The sequence below is a fragment of the Salmo salar genome, chromosome ssa06 (genome assembly GCF_905237065.1).
Source record: "Salmo salar chromosome ssa06, Ssal_v3.1, whole genome shotgun sequence".
In the NCBI taxonomy this organism is placed as follows: domain Eukaryota; kingdom Metazoa; phylum Chordata; class Actinopteri; order Salmoniformes; family Salmonidae; genus Salmo; species Salmo salar.
This window is the reverse complement of record NC_059447.1, coordinates 87,427,630-87,448,615: the sequence shown is the minus strand read 5'-3', so window position 1 is coordinate 87,448,615 and position 20,986 is coordinate 87,427,630. Positions and strand designations below refer to the sequence as shown.

The window sequence follows — 20,986 nt, the reverse complement described above, 5'->3', positions numbered from 1 at the left end:
TAGGAGTCCAGGGGATAGGAGTTAGTGTCTAGGCGTCCAGGGGTTAGTGTCTAGGAGTCCAGGGGGTAGGGGTTAGTGTCTAGGAGTCCAGGGGGTAGGGGTTAGTGTCTAGGAGTCCAGGGGGTAGGGGTTAGTGTCTAGGAGTACAGGGGATAGGATCTATAGGTTATGGTTTACATGGTACTGCTCTTTAGGGACTAGGCCTCATCCAGAAACATGTACTGCCACTTGACCCTCTAGGGGTAGTGTCTAGGGGTTAGGGTCTAGGGGTTAGTGTCTAGGGTCCTCAAACTCAACTCTGGAACTCGAAGCCAGTTCCACTGCTTCTTTTCATTGTTCCCTTCAAATCAGGGACTGCAGGGTTCCATCTTTATATTTAGATTTTCATTGTTGGACATAAAACTGTATAAACACCAGGAAATAATCTCCCAAGTGATTTTGGAAATCTGTTCCCAATTATTCACTATAGAAAGACGTGATCATACAGAAATGTAATAATGAGATTTTTATATCAAATATAATCTGTTTTGGCGTCGTGTGTTTAATTTGCAGTAAAAAAAAAGTATATATTTGTAAATATTTTCTACCCCCCCCGCCGACCGACCATCCAGTCAGTAAAAAAATTGTCCCATGACTGACTAGTTGAAGAGCCCTGGTCTAGGGGTCAGGGTTTACCTGGTACTGCTCTTCAGGGCCTGGGCTTCATCTAGAACCATGTACTGCCACTTCACCCTCTGGAAGTACTTGACATCCTGAACTACCAGCTGGTAACTGGTGATCACCACGTGGAACGGAGCATTCTGGGTGTACAGGGTTTTCTGGCTCCAGAACTTCCTGATCACTTTGCGGTCGTGAGGGTTCCCCCAGTACGGCAGAACCTGAGGGACAAACGGCACAAAGGGTTAATAAATGAATATAATATGTGAATCTGCTCTGTTTATTCTCTCAAGGAGGTCCAGGTATCATGGAGGCAGATCTAGAAAGGAGTTTAGACACTTAGTCTGTGTTGAACTTTTGTTTCTAATTGAATATAGTTATTTTATCACAACAGAATGTTAAAATTGTAACCTTCTGACTTTTTCCAGTAGAAAGGAACACTTTACAAAGTGACTTTCTTAAAAAAAATTTTTTTTTTTTAAAGTCTTATTGTTTTAGTGAGAAAACATTTCAACTCTGACTCCATGGATTGTTGATGAGACGTTATGTTAAACTATGTGACGGGACCATAATGAATCCCTCAACACAAATACTGGCCGAGGCTCCATTGTGTGTGTGTCGTCCATTGTTGCCGGGTCAGTTTCTCCGCCTGTCTCGTTCTCAGGAAGTGATACTTATCTGATGTTTGTTAACACCTCATCACCACGGTGAAACACTTGATTTACTGTCTTCTGAAAAACATCCAACAATGATGGTTTTGCAGTAAAAGTCGGTGTATATGGAGGAGGGTGTGTGTGTGTGTGTGTGTGTGTGCGTTGTAAGATACCACGCCTCTGATTCATAGTTACCATAAGTCATATAATACTATGCTGCCCCCTAAAGGACAATCGGAATAAGGCACCTAAACAACCACAGGTTCTCACACCTTCAGATTATACAGGGTGTTTGTATTATCCCCTCACACAATATAACACATACAGGTCATATATACAGTCAATTAACACAGAGGCAGAACCAATAGGCTGAAAAGTTTAACCAAAGGAGAGAGATGGACTGAACAGCTGATAGAGAGATGGACAGAACAGCTGATAGAGAGAGATAGATGGACTGAACAGCTGATAGAGAGATAGACAGAACAGCTGATAGAGAGATGGACTGAACAGCTGATAGAGAGATGGACTGAACAGCTGATAGAGAGATGGACTGAACAGCTGATAGAGAGATGGACTGAACAGCTGATAGAGAGATGGACAGAACAGCTGATAGAGAGATGGACAGAACAGCTGATAGAGAGATGGACTGAACAGCTGATAGAGAGATGGACAGAACAGCTGATAGAGAGATGGACTGAACAGCTGATAGAGAGATGGACTGAACAGCTGATAGAGAGATGGACTGAACAGCTGATAGAGAGATGGACTGAACAGCTGATAGAGAGATGGACTGAACAGCTGATAGAGAGATGGACTGAACAGCTGATAGAGAGATGGACTGAACAGCTGATAGAGAGATAGACAGAACAGCTGATAGAGAGATAGACAGAACAGCTGATAGAGAGATAGACAGAACAGCTGACAGAGAGATAGACAGAACAGCTGATAGAGAGATAGACAGAACAGCTGATAGAGAGAGAGAGATGGACTGAACAGCTGATAGAGAGATGGACTGAACAGCTGATAGAGAGATGGACTGAACAGCTGATAGAGAGATGGACTGAACAGCTGATAGACAGAACAGCTGATAGAGAGATAGACAGAACAGCTGATAGAGAGATAGACAGAACAGCTGATAGAGAGATAGACAGAACAGCTGATAGAGAGAGAGAGATGGACTGAACAGCTGATAGAGAGATGGACTGAACAGCTGATAGAGAGATAGACAGAACAGCTGATAGAGAGATAGACAGAACAGCTGATAGAGAGAGAGAGATGGACTGAACAGCTGATAGAGAGATAGACAGAACAGCTGATAGAGAGAGAGAGATAGACAGAACAGCTGATAGAGAGAGAGAGATGGACTGAACAGCTGATAGAGAGAGAGAGATGGACTGAACAGCTGATAGAGAGATAGACAGAACAGCTGATAGAGAGATAGACAGAACAGCTGATAGAGAGATAGACAGAACAGCTGATAGAGAGATAGACAGAACAGCTGATAGAGAGAGAGATGGACAGAACAGCTGATAGAGAGAGAGATGGACAGAACAGCTGATAGAGAGAGAGATGGACAGAACAGCTGATAGAGAGAGAGATGGACAGAACAGCTGATAGAGAGATAGACAGAACAGCTGATAGAGAGATAGACAGAACAGCTGATAGAGAGATAGACAGAACAGCTGATAGAGAGATAGACAGAACAGCTGATAGAGAGATAGACAGAACAGCTGATAGAGAGATAGACAGAACAGCTGATAGAGAGATAGACAGAACAGCTGATAGAGAGATAGACAGAACAGCTGATAGAGAGATAGACAGAACAGCTGATAGAGAGATAGACAGAACAGCTGATAGAGAGATAGACAGAACAGCTGATAGAGAGATAGACAGAACAGCTGATAGAGAGAGAGATGGACAGAACAGCTGATGGACAGAACAGCTGATAGAGAGATGGACAGAACAGCTGATGGACAGAACAGCTGATGGACAGAACAGCTGATGGACAGAACAGCTGGTGGACAGAACAGCTGATAGAGAGAGATGGACAGAACAGCTGATGGACAGAACAGCTGATAGAGAGAGATGGACAGGACAGCTGATGGACAGAACAGCTGATAGAGAGAGATGGACAGAACAGCTGATGGAAAGAACAGCTGATAGAGAGAGATGGACAGCTGATAGACAAAACAGCTGATGGACAGAACAGCTGATAGAGAGAGGTGGACAGAACAGCTGATGGACAGAACAGCTGATGGACAGAACAGCTGATGGACAGAACAGCTGATGGACAGAACAGCTGATGGACAGAACAGCTGATGGACAGAACAGCTGATGGACAGAACAGCTGATGGACAGAACAGCTGATAGAGAGAGATGGACAGAACAGCTGATGGACAGAACAGCTGATAGAGAGAGATGGACAGAACAGCTGATGGACAGAACAGCTGATGGACAGAACAGCTGATGGACAGAACAGCTGATGGACGATGGACAGAACAGCTGATGGACAGAACAGCTGATAGACAGAGATGGACAGAACAGCTGATGGCTGACGGACAGAACAGCTGATGGACAGAACAGCTGATGGCTGATGGACAGAACAGCTGATGGCTGATGGACAGAACAGCTGATGGACAGAACAGCTGATGGACGATGGACAGAACAGCTGATAGACAGCTGATGGACAGAACAGCTGATGGCTGATGGACAGAACAGCTGATGGACAGAACAGCTGATGGCTGATGGACAGAACAGCTGATGGACAGAACAGCTGATGGCTGATGGACAGAACAGCTGATGGACAGAACAGCTGATGGACGATGGACAGAACAGCTGATGGACAGAACAGCTGATGGACGATGGACAGAACAGCTGATGGACGATGGACAGAACAGCTGATGGACGATGGACAGAACAGCTGATGGACGAACAGCTGATGGCTGATGGACGAACAGCTGATGGCTGATGGACGAACAGCTGATGGCTGATGGACAGAACAGCTGATGGCTGATGGACAGAACAGCTGATGGCTGATGGACAGAACAGCTGATGGCTGATGGACAGAACAGCTGATGGACAGAACAGCTGATGGACGATGGACAGAACAGCTGATGGACAGAACAGCTGATGGACAGAACAGCTGATGGACAGAACAGCTGATAGAGAGAGATGGACAGAACAGCTGATGGACAAAACAGCTGATGGACAAAACAGCTGATGGACAAAACAGCTGATGGACAGAACAGCTGATGGACAGAACAGCTGATGGACGATGGACAGAACAGCTGATGGACAGAACAGCTGATAGACAGAGATGGACAGAACAGCTGATGGCAGATGGACAGAACAGCTGATGGACTGAACAGCTGTTGGCTGATGGACAGAACAGCTGATGGCTGATGGACAGAACAGCTGATGGACAGAACAGCTGATGGACAGAACAGCTGATGGACAGAACAGCTGATGGACGATGGACAGAACAGCTGATGGACGATGGACAGAACAGCTGATGGACGATGGACAGAACAGCTGATGGACAGAACAGCTGATGGCAGATGGACAGAACAGCTGATGGCAGATGGACAGAACAGCTGATGGACTGAACAGCTGTTGGCTGATGGACAGAACAGCTGTTGGCTGATGGACAGAACAGCTGATGGACAGAACAGCTGATGGACAGAACAGCTGATGGACGATGGACAGAACAGCTGATGGACGATGGACAGAACAGCTGATGGACGATGGACAGAACAGCTGATGGACAGAACAGCTGATGGACGATGGACAGAACAGCTGATGGACGATGGACAGAACAGCAGATGGACGATGGACAGAACAGCTGATGGACGATGGACAGAACAGCTGATGGACGATGGACAGAACAGCTGATGGAGAGAACAGCTGATGGACAGAACAGCTGCTGGACAGATGGACAGAAAAGCTAACGAGAGAAAAGCTAACGACAGAACAGCTGATAGACAGAGAGACGGACAGAACAGCTGATGGAGAGAGACGGACAGAACAGCTGATGGAGAGAGACGGACAGAACAGCTGATGGACAGAACAGCTGATGGACAGAACAGCTGACGGACAGAACAGCTGACGGACAGAACAGCTGATAGACAGAGATGGACAGAACAGCTGATGGACAGAACAGCTGATAGAGAGAGATGGACAGAACAGCTGAGACAGAACAGCTGATGGACAGAACAGCTGATGGACAGAACAGCTGATGGACAGATGGTGTCAGAGCAACAGTAGGATCCTGATGTCTCACCTTGAATTTGGGGACAAAGCGTGTAAACTCCTGGTGCCAGTTATTCAGTGTGGAGGCAGGAGAGATGATGAGGAACGGGCCCCAGATGTTGTCACGCTGCAGAGGACAGGACAGAGACACTCACTCAGTCAGTCACCCTGACATGCATGTGGGTGTGGACGTGTTTAACTATTCTTGTGGGGACCAGAAGTCCCCAAAACAACAGTAAACAAACAAACATTTGACCAACTGGGGACATTTTGTTAGTCCCCACGAGGTCAAATGCAATTTCTAGGGGTTTAGGGTTAAGGTTAGAATTAGTGTTACATTAAGGTTTAGGAGCTAGGGTTAGGTTTGGGGTTAGGGTTAGGTTTGGGGTTAGGGTAGGGGCTAGGGTTAGGTTTAGGGGCTAGGGTTAGGGGCTAGGGTTAGGTTTAGGGGCTAGGGTTAGGAGCTAGGGTTAGATTTAGGAGCTAGGGTTAGGTTTAGGAGCTAGGGTTAGGTTTAGGAGCTAGGGTTAGGAGCTAGGGTTAGGTTTAGGGGTTAGGGTTAGGTTTAGGAGCTAGGGTTAGGTTTGGGGTTAGGTTTAGGGGCTAGGGTTAGGTTTAGGGGCTAGGGTTAGGAGCTAGGGTTAGGTTTGGGGTTAGGTTTAGGGGCTAGGGTTAGGTTTAGGGGCTAGGGTTAGGTTTAGGGGCTAGGGTAGGTTTAGGTTTAGGAGCTAGGGTTAGGCTCAGCTAGGGTTAGGTTTGGGGTTAGGTTTAGGAGCTAGGGTTAGGTTTTGGGTTAAGATTAGGGTGATTGTAAGAGTATGGGTTAGGGAATGGGACTGAATTGTGTGTCCCCAAAAGTTTAGCTGTACAAGACAGTGTGTGCGTGTGCGAGAAAAACAGGAAACACTAAGCTGTGAAACATGTCTTCCTGTGGGATATGGTGTTCTAGAGAGTGGGCTCAAATTCCCAAAACATTATTCTATTTCCCCTCCCTGTCATTTAAAACACCTTGGGGCCCATGGATACAGCTGGACTGTTCCCATTCACATGATTCATCAACAATCGGCCCCCGTAATAAAAAATTACAATACTACAACACATTTTTGACTTACAATGAAACTTTGCGGCTTCTGCATGCCAAGCACAAAGGAAATCAAGTACAAAGGTTTGGAAGAGACCAGGTAAACGAAAGCAAGTATTTGACTCAGGTGTGCTGCTTACCTCAGCCAGGTGACCCAGCAGAGCGATGCTCTGAACAGTCTTCCCCAGACCCATCTCATCTGCTAGGATACCATTGATACCCTACGGAGAGGGAGACAGGACGTCACTGCTGAGAAAAGTGAGAGTACTGGGATACATGACAGGTGTGTGTGTGTGTGTGTGTGTGTGTGTGTGTGTGTGTGTGTGTGTGTGTGTGTTGTGGGGGGGAAGAGAGAGAGCAACACAGACCAACAAAGAATGAAAAGTTGATATTTTGAAGCTTGTGTTCACCTGTTCATAGAGGTTAGCCAGCCAGTTCATGCCTTTCAGCTGGTAACCCTTCAATTTCCCGTTGAAGATGGTTGGCTGGGGGATGTCCTCTCCGGCCTGGATGGAAGGGTTAGACAGGCTGTAGCTCTCCCCGAACCCTGACCCTGACCCCCCACTGGCCTGGTGCAGGGAGGCACAGCGACTGTCCTTAGCCTCCTCGTCAAAGAGACGCGTCTTCAAGGGAGAGAAAAAAAAAGTGGACCGTCTTACTTTGAGAACGCTGGGAATAGAGTCATTGTTCCATGTTGAGTGGACATGTCTATCTGGGTGGACTCATGTTGACGTGGTGCCAGAGGTATTACTGGTACTTACTCTGGCCTGGTGTATGCCGTAGGCTTCTTTAGCGTTCCTTAAGGCCTGAGACTTGTAGTATTCACTATCTGAGACGCACAACAATTCAACACTGTTACAACTGCACTAAAAAATGGTCATGTTCCTCTCTTCATAATCAAGCACAAAATAAAAAAAAAAGGAAATGCTTGAGATCCAATCAATCAGGATTGTATTTGGCTATTGAGATTTAAAATGAAGTAACTGGAATATGTTTAGAATGATAAAAAAGTAACAACCATTACCGTAGTCCTCCTGTCCAACGTTGACCATCAACCCTCCCCCGACGGTCATCTGCCTGTGAGAGTTGGTGTCGTCCAGCTTGTTGAGAATGTCCTCCTCTCCCCCATCCTCCTCCCCAGGACCCTTACCCCCCATGAAGTGGGCGTACAGCTCTGTCTGGGTGATCAGGAAGTTCAGCTTACGCTGCTGACGCTTCGCCTGGGAGGGAGACAGAGAGACAGACACAGACACAGAGAGACAGAGACACAGAGAGAGATAGGTAGCGTTAATCCTTGACATGTGGTGAGTTTAAGCATTTGTTTTGATCCGTTTTTAATCTGAAATCATTTTAGGGAGATCCCTAGACGTTTGTTTACGTGGTGGAGGGGTGACCAACCCGACTGGAGAGCTTCTGGATGCGCAGGCTTTTACTCCAACTTTACTGTAACACACCGGATTCAGCTAACCAAGTGACAAGTAGAATCAGGTGTGTTACATCAGAGCATTATACGGCAGGAAGGTAACTCGTCATGTTTCTGATGGTAGAGCAGTGTGTGTTACATCAGAGCATTATACGGCAGGAAGGTAACTCGCCATGTTTCTGATGGTAGAGCACTGTGTGTTACATCAGAGCATTATACGGCAGGAAGGTAACTCGTCATGTTTCTGATGGTAGAGCACTGTGTGTTACATCAGAGCATTATACGGCAGGAAGGTAACTCGTCATGTTTCTGATGGTAGAGCACTGTGTGTTACATCAGAGCATTATACGGCAGGAAGGTAACTCGCCATGTTTCTGATGGTAGAGCAGTGTGTGTTACATCAGAGCATTATACGGCAGGAAGGTAACTCGCCATGTTTCTGACGTGGTAGAGCAGTGTGTGTTACATCAGAGCATTATACGGCAGGAAGGTAACTCGCCATGTTTCTGATGGTAGAGCAGTGTGTGTTACATCAGAGCATTATACGGCAGGAAGGTAACTCGTCATGTTTCTGATGGTAGAGCAGTGTGTGTTACATCAGAGCATTATACGGCAGGAAGGTAACTCGCCATGTTTCTGATGGTAGAGCAGTGTGTGTTACATCAGAGCATTATACGGCAGGACGGTAACTCGCCATGTTTCTGATGGTAGAGCAGTGTGTGTTACATCAGAGCATTATACGGCAGGAAGGTAACTCGCCATGTTTCTGATGGTAGAGCAGTGTGTGTTACATCAGAGCATTATACGGCAGGAAGGTAACTCGCCATGTTTCTGATGGTAGAGCAGTGTGTGTTACATCAGAGCATTATACGGCAGGAAGGTAACTCGCCATGTTTCTGACGTGGTAGAGCAGTGTGTTTTCCAGTCTCACCTCTCTCATCTCCTCGTCCAGTTTGCGTTGCTCCAGAGCCTCTTTCTCGGCTCTCTTCCTGTGTTCCTTCTCCACCTTCTCATATTTCTTCCAGTAGAGCGTCATCTCCTTGGTCAGTCTCCTGGCCCGGGGAAGGGTTTCCTTACAGTTCTTCTGGGCTTGGATGGCTGCCCTACGCACCTCACGCATACACTGGTGGGCCAGCTGGAGATGAAGAGGAGATAACAGATTAATGAGATGGTACTGGGTTAAGATCAGACAGACACTGGTGGGCCAGCTGGAGACGAGGAAGAGATAACAGATTAATGAGATGGTACTGGGTTAAGATCGGACAGACACTGGTGGGGCAGCTAGAGATGAAGAGGAGATAACAGATTAATGAGATGGTACTGGGTTAAGATCGGACAGACACTGGTGGGGCAGCTAGAGATGAAGAGGAGATAACAGATTAATGAGATGGTACTGGGTTAAGATCAGACAGACACTGGTGGGCCAGCTAGAGATGAAGAGGAGATAACAGATTAATGAGATGGTACTGGGTTAAGATCGGACAGACACTGGTGGGCCAGCTAGAGATGAAGAGGAGATAACAGATTCATGAGATGGTACTGGGTTAAGATCGGACAGACACTGGTGGGGCAGCTAGAGATGAAGAGGAGATAACAGATTCATGAGATGGTACTGGGTTAAGATCGGACAGACACTGGTGGGCCAGCTAGAGATGAAGAGGAGATAACAGATTCATGAGATGGTACTGGGTTAAGATCGGACAGACACTGGTGGGGCAGCTAGAGATGAAGAGGAGATAACAGATTAATGAGATGGTACTGGGTTAAGATCAGACAGACACTGGTGGGCCAGCTAGAGATGAGGACCCACAAACACACAAAGAAAACAGAACACATACAGACATTTAGTTTGAAGTAAAATATACAGAAAAACTACACACAGGATTTGTCTCAGGTAAATAACAGAGACACTTACACAGGGATACTCTTTAAAACATCTATACATACAGACACTAGCTTTTAATAGGTCAGGAAAGCCTTAAAAACATTTTACCTTTTTGGCATTGGTAAGGACAAAGTTCTTGGCTGATGCTTTTTGCTTGAATGCCTAAAGAAAGATAATGCAATTATGAATACATCACTTCATACCCATTCACGTGAATACATCCCTTCATACCCATTCACATACTCTAAATATCAACTTTAGCCCCTCTCAGATATCCTTTAATCAGATATCAGGGCCAGCATCCACAAAGCAGCTCAGAGTGCAAGTGCTGATCGAGGAGTCATTTATTTAACTTGGCAAGTCAATTAAGAAGAAATTCTTATTTACAATGACGGCCTACCCCGGACAAACCCGGATGATGCTGGGCCAACTGGGCCAATTGTGCACCGCCCTATGGGACTCGCAATCACCGCCGGTTGTGATTCAGCCTGGAATCGAACCAGGGTCTGTAGTGACGCCTCAAGCACTGAGATGCAGGATCTAGGATCTGTCCATATAACCCTATTGATTCTGATCTAGGATCTGTCCATATAACCCTATTGATTCTGATCTAGGATCTGTCCATATAACCCTATTGATTCTGATCTAGGATCTGTCCATATAACCCTATTGATTCTGATCTAGGATCTGTCCATATAACCCTATTGATTCTGATCTAGGATCTGTCCATATAACCCTATTGATTCTGATCTGTCCATATAATCCTATTGATTCTGATCTAGGATCTGTCCATATAACCCTATTGATTCTGATCTGTCCATATAATCCTATTGATTCTGATCTGTCCATATAATCCTATTGATTCCGATCTGTCCATATAACCCTATTGATTCTGATCTGTCCATATAATCCTATTGATTCTGATCTGTCCATATAACCCTATTGATTCTGATCTGTCCATATAACCCTATTGATTCTGATCTGTCCATATAATCCTATTGATTCTGATCTGTCCATATAATCCTATTGATTCTGATCTGTCCATATAATCCTATTGATTCTGATCTGTCCATATAATCCTATTGATTCTGATCTGTCCATATAATCCTATTGATTCTGATCTGTCCATATAATCCTATTGATTCTGATCTGTCCATATAATCCTATTGATTCTGATCTGTCCATATAATCCTATTGATTCTGATCTGTCCATATAATCCTATTGATTCTGATCTGTCCATATAATCCTATTGATTCTGATCTGTCCATATAATCCTATTGATTCTGATCTGTCCATATAATCCTATTGATTCTGATCTGTCCATATAATCCTATTGATTCTGATCTGTCCATATACCGTAATTTCCGGACTATAAGCCGCTACTTTTTTCCCAGGCTTTTTAAACAATGAGGCGGATAATATATCGATTTTTCCCGCTTTCAAATAATATATTTTTTTAAATTAAAAAACATTCTGTGACGTGCTCAGTTTTTTGGCGGCATGAAGCTTTCATTAGACCAATGAAATTGCCGAACGGGTTAAGGTCAAACAACTTTTTTGTTTACTGTTTAGATTAAATCGAGCGCTCTCAAACTTCCCATCATTCTGATTACGGTAGTCATTTTGTCACCCTCATCATGACAAAGACACGGAGAAACGCATATGATGCAGCTTTCAAGTTGAAGGCGATTGATCTGGCTGTTGGAAAAGGAAATAGAGCTGCTGCACGGGAGCTTGGTCAGGAGCAATGACTTTCTTGGTAGGCTACTGTTTACTGCTAATTTTTTATTACAAGCCGTGTTTCGTTAAAGCCTATTTATTTTTGTTACAAGCCGTGTTTCGTTAAAGCCTATTTATTTTTGCTACAAGCCGTGTTTCGTTAAATCCTATTTATTTTTGTTACAAGCCGTGTTTCGTTAAAGCACCTGCGGCTTATTTATGTTCAAAATAATATATATTTTTTAATTCAGTGGGTGCGGCTTATATTCAGGTGTGCTCAATAGTCCGGAAATTACGGTAATCCTATTGATTCCGATCTGTCCATATAATCCTATTGATTCCGATCTGTCCATATAATCCTATTGATTCTGATCTGTCCATATAATCCTATTGATTCTGATCTGTCCATATAATCCTATTGATTCTGATCTGTCCATATAACCCTATTGATTCTGATCTGTCCATATAACCCTATTGATTCTGATCTGTCCATATAACCCTATTGATTCTGATCTAGGATCTGTCCATATAATCTCATTCACTATGATGTAAAAGGCTAAACTGATCCCAGATCAGCACTCCTACTCAGACGCTTTATGGATATGGGCCCTGAGGACAGTTCACAACAACTCACAGATTTACAAAGACCTACATCCACTCCTACAGTTATCATTCTGACTCCTGTAGACCTTTCAGACTACACTACCCAGCGTACCTTGGGGAACTCCTTCTTGGCGATGGTGAGCCAGACTTTGCGTCGTCGTGCGTTCAGCTGCTCTACGGTCAGGTGTTTCTTCTTCAACATGGGAAGAGGGGCGTCATGGGAAAACTTGGCGAAGATCTTGGTGACATGCGGCCGCCCCTCGCCTGAGAACTCCCCCTCCCCTCTCTTCTTTTTCCTCTTGCCCTTCTTTAGCTTGCCTGAGAGGAGAAGGGAATATGGACAGGGACATCCATTACTGGAAACCAATGTGACATTTTTCAGGACGCAAGTAAACCTGTTCACTAGTAGCAGTATTAAAAATCTATACGATTCCCTGTAGAAAGAAATTGGTTTGGGGGCACAATCATCCATAAAAAGACAAACAAAGCAAAGAAAGACAATTATAACTAAGTAAATAAACTGTGTTTCTTACCCTTGAATTTCTTCTCCTCCTTGATCTTCTTCTTCTTGGGGCCCAGCAGGTGGCGCTGTTGTTCATAGAAAGGGTCCTGGGAGGAGAGCAGTCCCGTACTATAGTACTGATATTGCTGCAGCTGAGAGGAGAGGAGGGAGTGGTTACAAACTGGAATTTAGAGGAGCAGATGTATAGAGATGTCAAGTTTGTATCTGTGCCTTTATGGTGACTGTGACAACATGGGCAGCGCCATTTAGGCTATTGCCATTTTAAAATGTAGTCAATTTTCATCCTTCTTTTGATGTTTGAAAATAAAGTCTAAAGCTAATATTGGTGATTTACCACCCCCTGCAGGGCTGGAGTCCTGAAACACATTGTGTGTCATTCATTTGTGGCCACTAGATGGCGGTGATAAAGACTAATGCCAATTTACAAACTAAGCAAACAAACTTGAAGAAGACGCACTTTTCAGGGGCAGAATGACAGATCTTTACCTTTTCAGCTCGGGGATTCGATCTAGCAACCTTTCAGTTACTGGCCCAACGCTCTAAAGACTAGGCTACCTGCTGCCCCAAAAATGTCACATTTGTTTCCAATAGTGGATGTACTCCTCCATATACCCTTTTCCTCTCAGGCAAGCTCTCATTTGCTGATCCCTCCCAACCTATAAGGAATCCCCAACCAGTTGACTACTTTAAAATAGTGGAAGCCCTCAATGGTAATGTCCATGCAAAAACAAATCTCTATAAATCGCTATAGAGTCATCATTGTTCAGTCAACGACATCACAACGAGCACAATAGTAGTGGTGGCCGTGCGGCTATACATCAAGTAATAACATAGTTGTGTATACACACGCATGCATGGCTGTGTGTATGCCTAGACGTGTGTGTGTGTACCTCTCTGTCGTTGTGGAACTTGTTCTGATGCTCCCTGGTGAACTGGTGCAGTCTGAGCATGTCCTGTAGCTCTTCTCTGGACAGACTGAAGTCAGAGTCCTCTGTGTCTGACTCACTGGTGTCGTCACTCAACAGGATACTCTATGGGGGAGAGCGAAGAACAATTCAGATACATCCACCCACTATCTCTCTAAATAGACTGGTTTCCTGGACACAGATTAAGTCTAGTTCTGGACTAAAAAGCATGATCATTTGTTTTGGTTCAGGACTAGGCTTTGTGTTTGGGAAACCAGCCCTGAATGTTAACACACTCAATCATGAATCAATGAAAAATACCTTGAGCCATTTTCTGCTCTTCTTCAGTTTGGAGAAGTTGTATAGACCGGCTTTGTCTTCCTTGTGTTCTGTGGCGAATAAAAAGAGCGTGAAAGAAAATCAAATGGCTTTGAATAAAGATCTGGGTGAGATTTTGGATATGGATCCAGGATATTGCACTTGGTATGGAGCCAATGTCGGTACACCACTTATAAAGCTGCATGCAACTATTTGAACGTTCCAGGTGAACTCTCCCTAAGCTCCCCTTCACCTTGTGATGGAGTTCCGTTGAGGGTGGTGCCCTCGGTAACAAGCCCCTCCTCATCCAGGTCACATGACTCCTCTTTTATCGCCAAGGCTGCGTGCTGATTGGCCGGCCCCAGAGAAGGCCCCTCCCCTAATCCGCCATCGTCGCTGTCATCACTGTGATATGACAAACACATGAGCCCAGTCATCCCAGTCATGTCATAATCACAGACATCTAGTCCAGCCTTTATTATATTGATAAGGTGCAAGCAGTGGCTGTGGGCTCCTGGCTCTCATTCACACAACTGCTCACTCCGTTTGCTACAAATATAACTTGTAACTCGTCACACTGATCTGAAAGGGATAGTGCAAGACTTTGGCAATTAAAATGGTGCACTACGAAAAAATAATAATAATAAATAAATATTATTTATTGATATTTCCTGGTTGCTAAAATTCTATTAGTTCGCCTAATTTCAGTTTGTGTGACAAAACATGCAAGTACAGTGTAGAGCAGGGGCCTGGGGCCCACCGTTGGTGCACATTTATAATTTGCCCTAGCACTATACAGCTGATTCAAATAATCAAAGCTTGATGAGGTGGTTATTTGAATCAGCTGTGTAGTGCTGGGGCAAAAAACTAAAGGTTCACCAAGGGGAGACCCCCAGGACCGAGTTTGGGAAACCCTGCCCTACAACACCTGTCAAACTCATTCCACAATGGGCAGACTGTCTGCGGGTTTTCGCTCCTCCCTTGTACTTGATTGATGAATTAAGGTCCCTGATTAGTAAGGAACTCCCCTCACCTGGTTGTCTAGGTCTCAGTAAGGAACTCCCCTCACCTGGTTGTCTAGGTCTCAGTAAGGAACTCCCCTCACCTGGTTGTCTAGGTCTCAGTAAGGAACTCCCCTCACCTGGTTGTCTAGGTCTCAGTAAGGAACTCCCCTCACCTGGTTGTCTAGGTCTCAGTAAGGAACTCCCCTCACCTGGTTGTCTAGGTCTCAGTAAGGAACTCCCCTCACCTGGTTGTCTAGGTCTCAGTATGGAACTCCCCTCACCTGGTTGTCTAGGTCTCAGTATGGAACTCCCCTCACCTGGTTGTCTAGGTCTCAGTAAGGAACTCCCCTCACCTGGTTGTCTAGGTCTCAGTAAGGAACTCCCCTCACCTGGTTGTCTAGGTCTCAGTAAGGAACTCCCCTCACCTGGTTGTCTAGGTCTCAGTAAGGAACTCCCCTCACCTGGTTGTCTAGGTCTCAGTAAGGAACTCTCCTCACCTGGTTGTCTAGGTCTTAATTGAAAGGAAAAACCAGCAGACACCAGTCTCTCCATGGAATGAGTGATACCCCTGCCCTACTAGGTCCGGCACCTGCTGGTTCTGTTCTACCTACTAATTAATTGCACCCACCTGGTTCCCAGATCTAAATCAGTCCCTGATTAGAGGGGAACAAAGACAAAAAGAAAGAAGTGGAACTGGCTTCGAATGTGAGTGGTGTAGAGAATCATTGCATTTTCATCTGTTTAAAGCTGTTGTACAAAAAGCAAAAGTAAAAGACCCAAAAACTAAACATAACGGGAACTATAGAACTAGTGCACATAGAACAGCTCTACCGCTTCTTGCTTTCAATGAGAAAGAAATGTGAGCTATAGATCTGTCAATGTGAATTTGGTTGAGTCACCCAAAAAAGTGACATATTGCAGCTTTAAGAGTCAGATGAACTCATGGATACAATGTATGTCTCTGCGTTCAGTTTGAAGGAAGTTGCTAACTATAATTAGTGCAATTGCTAACAGCTAGCTAGCTGTTCCCATAGACTACCAGTCATTGTGCTAACGCTAGTTAGTAAGGAACTCACCCTATGCCCTCCCAGGCCCACTCATTTGAAATCCATAAATTAGGGCCTCATTTATTTATTTCAATTGATTGAGTTCCTTCTATGAACTGTAACTCAATAAAATCTTTGAAATTGCTGCATGTTGTGTTGCATTTATATTTGTGTTCAGTATACCTTCAAACTGCACGCAGAGACATACAAATGGTATCCATGAGTATCAAAGCGTGTCTCGGTCGAAATATGTGTTTATATGCGTTTTTGGCAACGATTTAGCAGCAGCTGGGCTCCGCTGCTAAATGAACATAGGAGAAACACTGGTATATTACCTGAATAAGTATCTGTTCTGATATATTGCATTATAAATTGAGTACCACACTATGAGTCATAATACCCATGAAACCTAGCGCCCAAACAGGGAAAGAGCCAAATATAATGATAAAAGTCAACTTTTTCGAGAGATTTACATGGTTTTCAAAACATCACACCAGGGTAAGCCAGCACGAAACACAGCCCTTATTTTAAATGTTTCTAAAATACCCTATGTGAAAAAGAAATGGTGGAAAAACTATTGTAACCATTTGCCAGTTTGACCGCTCGGTTAACTGTACTTTACCTGGATAGGTCTCTGTTGAAGACTGAGGCGGTCTGGCGGAGGAAGCTGTCAAGGCGCAGGGATCTCTCCAGGTGCTGAAGGTGAAGAGGCTTGGCCAGGCCTGATGACGACCATGCTGCCCCATCGTCGGCCTCTGTCTGCCCAGCCCCAGACGCCATGGAGGACTGAGACCTGTAGGCCCTACTAGGTAGGGATACTCACTGGGAGAGAGAGAGATGTAGGGGGTTTAGATGGAGAGAGATCTGGAGGGTAGAGCAATGTGGGGGGTAGAGCAGAAGTTGTAATATTAGAGCTAAAGATTCTTTCCTGTGTTTTTCAGTCAGGACCATGTCGTCTCCCGACAGCTAGTCTCTGCATGCAACATAACACTGACATTATATGTTTGTGCAGAAATTAACAAAACAATGGAACCTTTCTAATATGGGATATGGATATCCTCATTATCTCCAATCACAACTGTCAGTTCAGAAGATGTGAAAAGGCCTGAAACAGAGAGAAAGAGCCACAAGTCACACAAATGACACACTGCACCACACCAATCAAAGCTGTCAAAATTGACTAATTAGTGTATGGACCTTCAAGCACTTTCATGTACCAGATTGAAAGAACTTATGTTGAACTGATAAAATTTGTTGAACAGTTGATAGAGGAAATTGAGTATAAATATGCTTAAGTTATAGGCCTACAGGTCTCAGTCCTCCATGTTTTGTTTTTAATGTTTCAAGATCTTAAGTCTGAGCTTGGGGGTGCTAGAGGCGTCACTAAAGACACCCTGGTTCGAATCCAGGCTGTAGCACAACCGGCCGTGATTGGGAGTCCCATAAGGTGGTGCACAATTGGCCCAGCGTCGTCCGGGTTTGGCATTCATTGTAAATTGGGGTAATAAGAACTGACTTATCTAGTTAAATAAAGGTTAAATAAAAATAGTTTTGTTTGAAATGTCCACAAATCCTCACAGGAGTAAGAGGTTCATGCCACATAACACCTCTATCTGGATGTAAATACTTTGATTCCCACTACCCTGTAAGAAGAATTGGACATTTAGGGAACTTATATAAACAGAAACATCATTTTATTCAGGTGGATCCTTTGTATGTCTATTGCAGGTGTGGGAAAATGTGGGTTATTATAGCTTTACTTAATGGTTCAATCATAGAGATGATTGAGTGATGAGATCAGGTGTCTGCAAAGTGAATCAAGCCACTGCACTACAATCTAGCTAACCTGAGTTACAATGTAGCTAGCCTGCCAGTAAACACTCAGAGCAAAGCACAACTGATGAATGTTCAGCTAAATTAGCTAGCTAGCTAGCTAGCTAGCTGTCTAACTGAACGGGGAATTAGCTGGCTAGTTAACGCTAAGTGAACGTTTAGCCTGAAAGTGCGATGCTACCATTATTTAGCTTACTAGCCTTAGCCTGTTAGCTCTTAGCATTAGCTCGCGCCAAGTATTAGCTGTGTGGGCCAGCTAACCTTGTATGACATGTTAGCTAGCAGGCTAACGTTAGCTAGCTACCTACACAACACACGATAGACATGTATATCAAGGGTCAAGGTATGCAGCTACGTTAGCAAGGTAATATGTTGTGGTTAGAACGGGCATTGGCCAGCTGAATTCCTATTTAAAGAGCAGGCTAGCGTTTGACATTTTTGACTGTCTGGGTAGCCGGCCTTTGTTACATTTGAATGGCTAACTGTCAATCTTGTTGCGTTTCTGGTCATTTGAATTAATTAGGTATGAAGTTCCCACTCACTCTTGAGTTATTCAAATGGGTTCTGCCCCTTTAAGGCTACCACCTTCTCTGGACATATGAGTATTTTAGTAATACAATTCATTTGAGGGATAAGCAACTTTGGCTTGTTACAGCGAGGCCTACGAATCTTTCCAGCACCTATCCGTCCCCTTGAATAGACACGAGGGTCGTCTCAGAAGCCTCTGTTCTCGGATCCCCGCGATCTAATTCTTTCTCCCTCCCGGCCATCTTACCCCATTGCTCCCTCACCATATTACCTCCAAAACACTTTCTCACCTTGGCCCCGTGTCCCCCTTTTGCGCTCTCTCGTAGCTGCTGCCGACTCTCAGTTCTCTGACTCCAAGATGGCGGGTCTAGGCAACGAGTGAGTCTATGAGCTTTGGGTCGACAGCAGCAGAGAGGCGGCCACTTTCTGTAACTGAGGGAGCAGGGACACGGCGCCATGGCGAGGATAGAGCAGGGAACAGGCATACTAATCGAATGCAGAGAGAGTGACGATTTCGTATCTGCTCTTCAAAGGAATTGCTGCGGAAATATAGCAACACAAACATTGTAACAAGTATTTTGGATTCAGTTCTGGCGAGAGTTAATCATAAGTAGTAGTTCATATGATTTATGCGATATTATCGTTTGCGATCCGAACTCCATTGGTGGAGTCTGCTAATCCCGAAGATTACCGAGCTACATGTTACGTCACTCACAGGGGGAAAGTCGTTACGAGTATCGCGAGCCTGTTACATTTTCCGGAAAATTGTGTAGATTTTATAACTGATTTGATATGAGCTATAAATGGCAAACAATACATAAGTGTTACAATGGAACTGTTTAGAAGTTAGAGCATCATCAATATGTACCCGATCCTGGTCCTCCTTATTAAGAAGCCTTGTGTGCATATGATGCTTTACTTTATCCAAAACAACCTTCACATTCACTTTTCAATCTCATAGTTTACTATGCATTGATGACAATGTAAACATTAAATTACTTGGCAGGTCCTCCTCAGTTTATGTATATGAATGAGAGGAAGGCATCTCACTCAATCCCCTAACCCACAATAAAATCATTCAGGTGTCTTAACACCCATTACTTTGTATTTTCATATTCACCAGCCCAGCTTTCAGATTAAGACTCATTTTATTTAACCTTTAACTAGGCAAGTCAGTAAAAAACTAATTCTTATTTAGAATGACGTTCTGCTCCGGCCAAACCCCGACGACGGTGCGCCAATTGTGCACCGCCTTATGGGACTCCCAATCACGGCCGGATGTGATAAAGCCTGGATTCGAACCAGGTACTATAATGACGCTTCTTGCACTGAGATGCAGTGCCTTAGACCGCAATGCCAATCAGGAGCCCATCAGAGGAATTCAGAACATTCAGATTTCATAATAAAATTCAAATCACTTGAAATAACAATTCCAAAGACAGAATTAAAGACTCGTTTAATTTTCATAGGTGCGTTTTGCAAACCAAAGTGGGTTACATTGACCTGATCTCAGATGATGTCACAACAGAATAAACAGTCAGCCAATGTAACAGGTGTGAATTAAGTTCTCATGATGTCATAAAGGACAGTAATAACAAAAACTGTAGTTCTTTACATACCTTTTATAGTACTATTCATGTCAATAGCCAGTGGAACTAACTAATACCAGTGAAGATTTATAAATATGCATTCAATTTCAGAGAACATTTCACAAGTTAATTTGTAAATTTAGACAGATGAGTGTAAAAGATAGTGAACTGATCTTGTAATGTGTGTGATCCCGACATTGCGAAGCTTAGAAAAACTGCACTGAGAGAGAGAGTCTGTAGAATATATCGTGTTACAGAGACGCATAGGGGATAAGGGCTTATATAGGAGCGCCTGCATTCTTCCCCACTCCTGTGAGTATCCATCACCAGGCACTGTGCAGCTGTGGCTGTACATCCCATTATCAAAGAGAATAACAGCTGATTTCCTGGCCTGTAGTGTACACACTGGTCGGTTCCATTTCAGACAAGTCTATTTCACCTCTCATCGGTTCAGACAGTTAAAGCCCATTTCACTAATTTCAGACCTTTTTCAGTCAAATTTTCCCACCTCATATCAGGCAGTCCATTTCAGACCTAGTTGATTTCAGCTCCAAGCTGCCAACCATTTCACTCAGAGCCAACTGGACTTCTCCTCCTCCAACTTCCGTGGATCAATAAACGGCTTGTCGATCGACTTGATCATCAGCTCGCCGCAGTACACACATTCAAACGCGATGATGTCATCGATGTCTGACTTGATCTGCTCACGGCTGACTCCGGCACTTTCTTTGCCCAGGCTGGCAGTGTCGCCCCCCTCCTCCTTCTCCTTGGGGGAGGGGCGGTGGCGAGACTTGGTCTGAGTGGCTGCAGCCAGCTTCTTCTGCAGCTCACCTAGTTTAGCCTGCTTGTAGGTGGACAGGTGAGGGCTCACCTGAGGAAAGATCCACCGTTACAGTATGTGAGGTCCATATATGGTGGTGAATAATAAAATGGGTATTTAACCATTGAATCTCCTGAAGGGAAAAAATCA

The 20,986-nt window shown here is 44.5% G+C and overlaps 2 protein-coding genes across 9 annotated transcripts in view; both read right to left on the bottom strand.

Moving 5' to 3' along the window:
• ino80 (INO80 complex ATPase subunit) overlaps positions 1-18,895 on the bottom strand; it is a 115,870-nt gene extending 96,975 nt beyond the window's left edge. For 2 of the 7 annotated variants that reach the window (XM_045721115.1, XM_045721120.1), the window contains exons 1-16: positions 18,718-18,895; positions 17,100-17,171; positions 16,689-16,888; positions 14,270-14,421; positions 14,020-14,087; positions 13,684-13,824; positions 12,804-12,924; positions 12,383-12,588; positions 10,056-10,109; positions 8,994-9,197; positions 7,658-7,859; positions 7,401-7,468; positions 7,050-7,262; positions 6,780-6,860; positions 5,590-5,685; positions 676-878 (exon numbers count right to left, since the gene is read on the bottom strand). In XM_045721115.1, the coding sequence (XP_045577071.1) occupies positions 676-878; positions 5,590-5,685; positions 6,780-6,860; positions 7,050-7,262; positions 7,401-7,468; positions 7,658-7,859; positions 8,994-9,197; positions 10,056-10,109; positions 12,383-12,588; positions 12,804-12,924; positions 13,684-13,824; positions 14,020-14,087; positions 14,270-14,421; positions 16,689-16,846 (1,967 nt within the window). In that variant the 5' untranslated portion in view covers positions 16,847-16,888; positions 17,100-17,171; positions 18,718-18,895. Of the gene's footprint in view, positions 1-675; positions 879-5,589; positions 5,686-6,779; positions 6,861-7,049; positions 7,263-7,400; positions 7,469-7,657; positions 7,860-8,993; positions 9,198-10,055; positions 10,110-12,382; positions 12,589-12,803; positions 12,925-13,683; positions 13,825-14,019; positions 14,088-14,269; positions 14,422-16,688; positions 16,931-17,099; positions 17,172-18,441; positions 18,676-18,717 lie in introns of those variants that run through there. The other 5 variants (XM_045721119.1, XM_045721121.1, XM_045721117.1 and 2 more) reach the window with 4 other exon arrangements.
• Positions 18,896-19,866: 971 nt separating this feature from the next.
• vps18 (VPS18 core subunit of CORVET and HOPS complexes) overlaps positions 19,867-20,986 on the bottom strand; it is a 32,490-nt gene continuing 31,370 nt past the window's right edge. Inside the window, exon 16 of one of the 2 annotated variants that reach the window (XM_045721123.1) lies at positions 19,867-20,887. In XM_045721123.1, the coding sequence (XP_045577079.1) occupies positions 20,588-20,887 (300 nt within the window). In that variant the 3' untranslated portion in view covers positions 19,867-20,587. Of the gene's footprint in view, positions 20,970-20,986 lie in introns of both variants that reach the window. The other variant, XM_045721124.1, reaches the window with a different exon arrangement.